Here is a 9,678-nt window from a genome sequence, read left to right on the forward strand (position 1 = left end):
TCTCACAAGGCCCTTTGCTTTTGAAAGACATTGCTGCGAGGGGCTTACTGCTCGAGACCTGAATGTTTTCAAGGTAGTGGGCCTGAATTTTCAATTTGGATCCAATCAGGCCTAATCTACATTTGTCGTCTGTTCGGTGGCTGTGAGGGGAGAGTGCAGAGAGGAGAAGGAGCCGTGTGCAGTCAATCTGAAATGTTGCTAAGTAACAGAGACGGCAGACAAGGTGGTGAAATGAATGTGATATAGTGCTGTGTAAATCCCTGCTTCTCACACAGTTTCTCCCCTTTTCTCTTTTTTCTCCCCCCCACTCCACCCAACCTTCTCGTCCTCCCTCTTTTCTGTCTCTCGCTCACTGCCATAGGTCCCCCCCATGTGAGATCTGCAAAGCTGAAAGGCGCCGCTGACAGAACCACAGCCAGGCCATAGGACAGACATCCCAAACATCCACAGCCACGGAATGTGTCAACATCTTTGTGGTGAAATCCCGCTGACTCCTCAGTTGCTTTTCACATAAGCCTCGAGCTGGGCCTTCTGGGATCCTGCGGCATTTAAAGGCATACAACAATGCCTGGGAGGCCTACCTGCCCCGGATTGTCTCCAGCCATGATTGCTGTTTTAACACAGTGGTGACTGTGCCCACTACAGAGAGGATCACATCCATCTAGTGCATCCACCCCTCCCCTCTGCTGTACACTGACTCGGTGAAATAGCCTGCCCGCTTTTTGGTATTTAGGAAGTACATGCCACTGTCAACCAGATGACCTAGTGGACATATTTCCCAGTAAGAAGTGCTGAGCCATACGAGGGGATCCTAGTATTGAACATGACTCATGGGGAGGAGCCTGGCCCTGAGACACACAAGGATTCAGCTGTTCTAACTTATCTGGAAGGTTTACTGATGCATCCAGTGGTGGCCGGGCCTGGGGCCACGGCAAGTGGGAGGTCTGAGGCTGCCCACAGCAATCAGGAGCAGGGTGATAAGGTGGGTGGGCCCTTCCAACTGCCCAACCATGGACCCACAGCTCCCAAGGGTGGAACCAATGGGCCCACTCTGGGTTCTTCTCAGCACCTCAAGAAAGCCCGCTTACTGCGCTCGGGAGCTTGGAATGATCCAGGGAACCAGCGAATGAGCTCACCCCCAGCGGAGCTGAATGGCCAAGTGGGAGGGATGCAGAATGGAGCACTAGAGGGATCTCCTCATGCTGGAGAGAGCACCCTGCTTGCGTCACTGCTTCAGTCATTTAGCTCACGACTTCAGAGTGTGGCGATGTCTCAGCACTCTAATAAACCCCCGAGTGAGTGTTCGTCTCCATCCAAGGCGCCACCTGCAGACAAAGAGCCACTACCTGTGTACGGGACAGCCTCAAGCCGCTTAAAGGGCCTGATGAGAAAGAGCAAACTTCAGAATCATAGCAACACACCTTACAGTCGTCGTGGACACAGCCAGGACAGACCCCCAGAATCACCTCGCTCAGCACACAGTGCCACGCCTCCTGCTGCTCCTACAGCTGCAGATTCAGTTTCCTGTGCAGAGCGACTGAAGGCCGTGGCTAACATAGTGAAAATCCGCTCTAGTCCGGCGCCTTCACCTAAGCCCAGTGTCGCCTGCAGTCAGCTGGCCCTGCTGCTGTCCAGCGAAGCCCATCTCCAGCAGTATTCCAGGGAGCATGCACTCAAAGCACAGCTCTCTGGAAGATCAGCCAGCGAAAGACTAGCTGCCATGGCAAACCAGCAGCACAACCAGGACAAAAGGCCACCCAGTCTGCCCGGAGCTCCAGACACGCTAAGCTCCTTAACAACCCAAAATGGAATGACAACAACCACCACAGTAACGACAACACTCCCTCGAATGGCCCTGTCAAATCCACAGAGCCCCTCTTTGCTGCGTGGCCACAGCCAAAGCTCCCCACCCACTCCCCCACGTGCTCCAAGCCACACTCACAGCCAGCCATCTCGGGAGAAACGAGGCTTTGACTCGCGTCCAACCCGCCCACCCCAGACATGCAGTAGCTTGCTGCTGCTGCTGCTGAACAATCACAACAACCAGAAGCAGCTGACCAAGAATGGGCATTTGGAGGACAGCTGTGGCATTCTGCCACCAAGTGGCTCCTCTTCAGTCACCTCAGACAGCGAATGCTCCACCCAGGAGCGGAGCCTGACCAAGGACAGCAGCGATGCCGAGAGCTCCTACTCGAGTTGCTCTCCCATTGACCTCTCCATGAGAAGTCGTGTCAATATGCAAGATGGAGGGCTCAAAACTACAGTTCCCTCTTCCTCCGCCTCTTTCACCTCTACCCTCTCTACTTCCGCCCCAGGTGCATTCTCTCCTCAAGCTTCTGCTCAGCCCCCCACCACAACTTTATCTCCATCTTCTACTGTTGTCTCCTCTGTTTCCACCTCTATTTCTTCCTCTTCCTGTATCTCTACCTCTTCCCTGGACAAACTAACAGAATCTTTAATAAACAAGTGGAAGCCAGAGCCATCAGGATCAAAGGTGTCCAAGGGCAAGGACCCTGAAATGAGCCCAGACCGAAAGTCCCACCCTAAAGTCACACTCATGCAGCTTCTTCTTGAGCGCAGAAATAATGAGATGGTTAAGAAAAATGTTGGTAACCAAGATTCACCTCTTGATGTAACTGTAGCCACCATGTCTCGAAACCAGCCAAAAGGACTGGTATCTTGGGAAGAGGCGAGGACAAAAAGCCCCATAGATAGGTCTGTAGCTCCAGCTCAGCCCCTCTACTCACTTGGCCGTGACCCAAGCGGTGCTCTGTCCCCATATTCCTACCCTTCCCCCAACGTCCAATCCAGCCCACTGGATTTGTGTAAATCTAAAACCTTCCCTGCTGAGAAGGCCTCAGAGCCCGCCTTCAGTGCTAGTAAACTGTTACAGAATCTGGCTCAGTGTGGGACAGCTTCCTCCCCACCCACCCCCTCTGGTAAAGGGCTGGGCCAGGAGCACGATGCCAGCAGGCCCCTTGCCCTTTTGGAAAGACTCAATGCTCCAATCGGCAGGACCACCACCACCACTCCACTCTCTGATGGAGCTTCAGGTAGTGGCACACCCTTCAGTAGGAAGGAAGCTTCTCCTCCTTCATCACAGATTGAGAACCTTCTGGAAAGGCGCACCGTGCTGCAGCTCCTTCTAGGAACAAGCTCAGCTACAGCGACTGTGAGCCGCAAAGACAGGCCTAGTGGCAGTGGCAGGAGGAGTGTGGAGGCAGCGGGGGGATGCAGTGAGAAGAACCCTGGTGCTCACGTCACCTGCGACAGCTCCAATGGCCCCCCTCTGGATGTAAAGGTCAAATCGGAGCTCATGGAGGACGTGGGACCATCCTCTGCCATGTCTGAGGACGTGATTGGCAGAAAGAGGCTGAGTTGCTATGAGAAGAATAGCCTCGTCTCAGATTCCCAGCAGGACTTAAAGGCTGAACCCCGGCCTGCAGAGGTTATAGCAAAATATGGCCTCCTCAGCCAGTTGCTTAAACAACAGACTGCTACCTACTATACCAGTGCTGCTATGCAGGCTGACACACAGCTCAGACAGGTTAAAGAGGAACAGAGGGAGTATCCGAGCCCAAGCCCTAAGAAGAGGCGGCTCTGTTCAGATCGGACTGATAATTTGAGTAACATCAGCTCTCCAAGAGCAGTGGACAGTGGTGACACAAATATTTTTGCCTCCTCTGTTGTTCCGGTAGAGCCTGAGCAGCAGAGGACTCTAAAGGAAGAAGAGGTTCCTCCAAAGAGCCCACCGAGTGAAACCCTTACACGAGAGAGCCGGGGCTTCAATGTGCTCAAACAGCTGCTGCTCTCCGACAACTGCCTAAAGGAGCTGTCCCAGCAGCCCCGGGGGGCGCCCAGTCCTTCCGTCCTCCAGACCAACGGCAAGGCCAACGGTAGCATTCTCACTCAGCCTGCCCAAAATCACAGCTTCCTCCAACTGCCCAGCTGGCATCCCCACGGTTCCCTCAACTCAGGGTTTCCAAGTAATCTCAGACCACTACCCACCCCTCCTCCAGGTGACAGTTCTCTGCGCTCCCCTTGGAGTCGCCACCCGTCCCCGTGGCCCATCACTCAAAAACGGGAGACGCCTACTTTAGTCAAACAGGAGCCTGAGAGCCCTGTGCGGTGGAGTAGTCAAGAGAACGAAGAGGAGGACGAGGGTTGTGACTCAAACCCAGACTCTCCACGGCTCTCGCGGTCCAACCCCATCCTATATTACATGCTGCAGAAGGGCAGCATCCAGCTAAGGAAGGAGGGGAGAGATCAGGCAGAGGGAGCCCATTCTGTGGTCAGAGTTAAAGAAGAGCCTATCAGTGACATGCATGCCTATGAACGCAGCCTGAGCTCTACCCCTCAATCACCCGCCCACAACGACAAGCACAGCCATGAGAGCCAGGGGCTGAGCCAGTCGTCTGAGTAGAATTTGTATCAACTGCAGAAAAATAGAAATGGAAAGAAATTCACTGACTCTGTTTGTTTTTCATTTTTTGAATGACTTGCCAAATTGGTCTGATGAGACAAATGACAAAGAATGCAAATTGAATGATTTTTTTTTTTTTTCAGGTGGCATAGAGCAAATTCAGATGCACTTCTGCATCAATTTTTAAATAGTGAGGTCATGGAACGGTACAAAACAGCTGTATCTTAGCAGAATGCCACAAAAGCCAAAACTGTGCATCAGTCACAGATCAAACCTTCCCATCACTGATTGTCATGCTCTACATTTTGTACTACAATGTTAATTACGGAGCCCTCCTTTATTATTGTTTTTTTTTTTTTTACACTTTCTTACTAATTGAACTGTACACATATCACTACTCCAAGTCCTCCTGTTGCCTGCCATAAAACATTTAGAAAGAACATTTCAAGCAACATCCATTATTGATGACTCTAAAAATGTTAGTGCTCAGTTCAGTGGACATTTATTTATTTTCTCCATCAGAACATTTCCAGATAGACAGAGACCCATCAATTTTAGATAAGATTCCAAATAGTCACGGCGGTCTATTACAACAGTGTCCGTGCTAAAGTCATTCAGAGGACCTTAAAAACGGCATTCGGCGAAGATCCCGCCGCGACGAATGCTTTGTTCCTCGGGATTCACGGTGTGGCACAATTACCAGTGGAGAAGGAATATATCGTTGGCGCTTTAAACGGTCACAACTCATTGTTTTCGCTTTTATTTGAAGTGCGTGTTTCGAGGCCAATATTCGACAGTGCAAATTCAGGGCACTATGTTTGCAGATTGAGCCGTTTGGAGCAGATGGGTCAACAGAGCGAGCGCGGCTCTTACAGTTGAGCAACTGCGTGTAAGCAGGTTTCTAGAGCAACAGTTAAAAAGGCAGTGTGTGAGAAACTTATCTTGCGACCCTGGTTAAACCCAAGGCACTTTTCTTCATGCACACAGAAACTTTTGAGTGTGACGCACATGGCTTTTTCCTTTTCATTTCACTTAAAAGGAGTACCCAGACTTTGCACTATCGAGTCCTTGGAGTCCTTTTCAGAATCATTTAATGGCATGTGATAATAAAAAAGAAAAAACAGTCAGTATTGTTATCTGTTGAGAATTTGACAGTTTGTGATTTTTTTTTCCCTTTATTTCTTCACTATTGTGGTTTATAGATTTTTTTATTGTTATTATTATTTGTTTGTGGCAGTCTCTTATCTCATAAAATGTCAAAAGAATTGCATGATAATAAAGAGAAGACCACAGGTACATCTTTGTTTTGAAAGCAGCTGGATGTGTGTACCTGCCCCCAGCAATCACCAAGACCTTTTGGTGTCTTGAGGGATATCTGGTTGATCTAGCTCCTTATTTTTGGATCGTACTGTACTCTTTTCAGTTGATCTCACATACTGCTTTATCGATTTTAGTCTCGTGATCTTTTTACTACATATGAAGTATGTCTCTTCAATTATTAATACATTTTCACAATGGTTAAATATATTTGTGTAAATAGTACTTTCAGTATGAAAGATGACTATTTTGTAATGTTTAAGAAAAGATATTACCCTAGTTTTTAATGCCCTGATATGTAAATATGAATTATATGCGTACAAGTGTACATACAAAGGCCGAGGATGCTATGCCCATCGTTTTCCTTTTTTCTTTTTTTCTTTTGGTTGGTTTGTTCTCTGCATGTGTCTCTATGTGGTAAATGATAATCTATCCTGCGCTGTGTTGTGTAATAATGTCTGACTTTCCTCACTGCTGCCTGTTGCATGCAGACGCATGGGAACTACCTGTGTATCCCTACTGGTGATGGGGGAAAATGTCAAGTCTTAAAATAGGTCTTTTATATCACAGAGAGAGAGAGGCTGGTTTAGAATATGAACAGTCCCTAAATAACCACAGACTGTTGAGCAAGTTGATTTAAAAAAAAAAAATGTGTGGAAAAATAAATGTGCATTGAATATTTTTGTGATTATTCTTTTCTGTTACTGGTTAACAAAGCTCTGTGGAAGAGTTTGGGGGGATGTAGGTGGGGGATTGACGTACAATCATAGATCTGCATTGTGCATCTAAGAAATACATTTGTAGCAGCAAATATATATATAAATATATATATTAAAAAAAGGATGTTTCATTTTTTTCATGTGAAGACCTGAAACATTATTTCATTTTTTTATGTTTTCATTTTTGGTGTTCATTTGCACTGATATCTGAAAAATAAAGGACTAAAATGCATGACCTAGTATGACTGTGTTCCTCTCTTTCCAGTTTAGCAGCCAGCAGTGTGCTGGGACAAATGTCGGGACAGTGTTTGCTCATTTGTAGCGCCCCTCTTCTTTTAACAAAGTCAAATAGTGAATGTGTAGAAGCTGAACTTTAGATGGAGGCGTGCTGTCCTATACTGTTCCAGACCATCAACAGTGCTGTGTCTTTTTTTCCATGATGCACAAAATGTTTTTAGTTTCAGGGCAGGCCAGTTCACCTGTAATCTTCTACTATGTTGCTGGTGGAATTGTGTATCTGAAAAATGCAAGGCCTTTTCATTGAGCCTCATTTACTAAGCTTACATTGTGATTTATTAATATTTTCATACCTGGATTTTTCGTACTTTAGAAACAACTTTAAAAGTCTCTCTGACCATGTATACAAACAAATGATAGCCTGGTTGCCTTTAAATTTGAATACTACTACTACAGCTACTAATAATAACACTACAATGGAAAAAAAGAATGTATGTAAATGACATTTAACATTAGCAGCTTCAAATAGCACTCTTCTAGTGGGTTCTGCTGAAAAGCATTTTGAAACTACAGTGGGGCAAAAAAGTATTTAGTCAGCCACCGATTGTGCAAGTTCCCCCACTTAAAATGATGACAGAGGTCAGTAATTTGCACCAGAGGTACACTTCAACTGTGAGAGACAGAATGTGAAAAAAAAATCCATGAATTCACATGGTAGGATTTGTAAAGAATTTATCCGTAAATCAGGGTGGAAAATAAGTATTTGGTCACCTCAAACATGGAAAATCTTTGGCTCTCACAGACCTGTAACGTCTTCTGTAAGACGCTTTTCTGTCCCCCACTCGTTACCTGTATGAATGGCACCTGTTTGAACTCATCGTCTGTATAAAAGACACCTGTCCACAGCCTCAAACAGTCAGACTCCAAACTCCGCCATGGCCAAGACCAAAGAGCTCTCGAAGGACACCAGGAAAAGTATTGTAGACCTGCACCAGACTGGGAAGAGTGAATCTACAATAGGCAAGCAGCTTGGTGTGAAAAAATCAACTGTGGGAGCAATCATCAGAAGATGGAAGACATACAAGACCACTGATAATCTCCCACGATCTGGGGCTCCACGCAAGATCTCATCCCGTGGGGTCAAAATGATCATGAGAACGGTGAGCAAAGATCCCAGAACCAAACGGGGGGACCTGGTGAATGACCTGCAGAGAGCTGGGACCAAAGTAACAAAGGTGACCATCAGTAACACACTACAACGGCAGGGAATCAAATCCCGCAGTGCCAGACGTGTTCCGCTGCTGAAGCCAGTGCATGTCCAGGCCCGTCTGAAGTTTGCCAGAGAGCACATGGATGATACAGCAGAGGATTGGGAGAATGTCATGTGGTCAGATGAAACCAAAGTAGAACTTTTTGGTATAAACTCAACTCGTCGTGTTTGGAGGACGAAGAATACTGAGTTGCATCCCAAGAACACCATACCTACTGTGAAGCATGGGGGTGGAAACATCATGCTATGGGGCTGTTTTTCTGCCAAGGGGACAGGACGACTGATCCGTGTTAAGGACAGAATGAATGGGGCCATGTATCGTGAGATTTTGAGCCAAAACCTCCTTCCATCAGTGAGAACTTTGAAGATGAAACGAGGCTGGGTCTTCCAACATGACAATGATCCAAAACACACCGCCCGGGCAACAAAGGAGTGGCTCCGTAAGAAGCATTTGAAAGTCCTGGAGTGGCCTAGCCAGTCTCCAGACCTCAACCCCATAGAAAATCTGTGGCGGGAGTTGAAAGTCCGTGTTGCTCGGCGACAGCCCCAAAACATCACTGCTCTCGAGAAGATCTGCATGGAGGAATGGGCCAAAATACCAGCTACTATGTGTGCAAACCTGGTAAAGACCTATAGTAAACGTTTGACCTCTGTTATTGCCAACTAAGGTTATGTTACAAAGTATTGAGTTGTATTTTTGTTATTGACCAAATACTTATTTTCCACCCTACTTTACGAATAAATTCTTTACAAATCCTACCATGTGAATTCATGGATTTTTTTTCACATTCTGTCTCTCACAGTTGAAGTGTACCTCTGGTGCAAATTACTGACCTCTGTCATCATTTTAGGTGGGGGAACTTGCACAATCGGTGGCTGACTAAATACTTTTTTGCCCCACTGTACATGCTACATTAGCATACACAGACTGATGCTACGAATGCACTGCAAACACTTTAGTCTCCCTCACAGCCACAGTCAGTTGAGAATTACCCCAACATGCATGTTTTTGCACAGGGAGAACATGTAAACTGTACAGACAGGGTCAGACCAGGCCATGTATTTAATAAGGCATTCCAGGATCATAAAAAATGACATTTTTAGCCAAAATTAGACACAACCACATCTTTTTAAGGCTGCAACAGGCCGATTAGATTTAGCCCAGATGTTGCTTCATTGACATGATCAGCTTAGTTGTTGTGAGCAGTCACTTTAACACAACCAAAGCAACCAGCAGTGAAACTGAACAACTACTGCACCCCAATATCAGAGTAAGGTTTAACATTAAAGCACATTATTATTTAAAGAAAATGACATCAAAGCCAAACAGCGCTGCGTGCAATCAAAGAGTCCGGTCTATTAAAAGAGTGAGAGGATGTCCTGTATTTGCCCCTAAACCCCTGCTTCTGAGTTGGCTGCTGTTCACTGTGTTGCCGAGTCTTTAACAAAGGCAGGAAAGACACTGAAAGAAGGGAGGACACGTGAAGGTCACCAGATGCACACCGAGTGCCCAAGGATGTGCCCTACACAAATGGAACGTATATCTTTGATTTAGAGCCTACAATAGATTTCTTTGTGCGGTCGTTACAAAACCTTAATTCTTGTGTCCCATCTGAAAAATTATCCATTTAGCAATAGTTTTCTCGACTTGAGAAAAAACAGCCTGTAGCGTGAGATTTCCTAAAGGTGAGGACAAGTTCAAGCTAAACTTC

The 9,678-nt window shown here is 46.5% G+C and overlaps 1 protein-coding gene across 3 annotated transcripts in view; it reads left to right on the forward strand.

Moving 5' to 3' along the window:
- nrip1b (nuclear receptor interacting protein 1b) overlaps positions 1-6,591 on the forward strand; it is a 39,566-nt gene extending 32,975 nt beyond the window's left edge. For all 3 annotated transcript variants that reach the window (XM_026182368.1, XM_026182369.1, XM_026182370.1), the window contains exon 2: positions 362-6,591. In XM_026182368.1, the coding sequence (XP_026038153.1) occupies positions 824-4,423 (3,600 nt within the window). In that variant the 5' untranslated portion in view covers positions 362-823 and the 3' untranslated portion in view covers positions 4,424-6,591. The remainder of the gene's footprint in view (positions 1-361) is intronic.
- The last annotated feature ends 3,087 nt before the right edge of the window (positions 6,592-9,678 follow it).

Source organism: Astatotilapia calliptera, chromosome 10 (assembly GCF_900246225.1).
Source record: "Astatotilapia calliptera chromosome 10, fAstCal1.2, whole genome shotgun sequence".
NCBI classification, from domain to species: Eukaryota; Metazoa; Chordata; class Actinopteri; order Cichliformes; family Cichlidae; genus Astatotilapia; species Astatotilapia calliptera.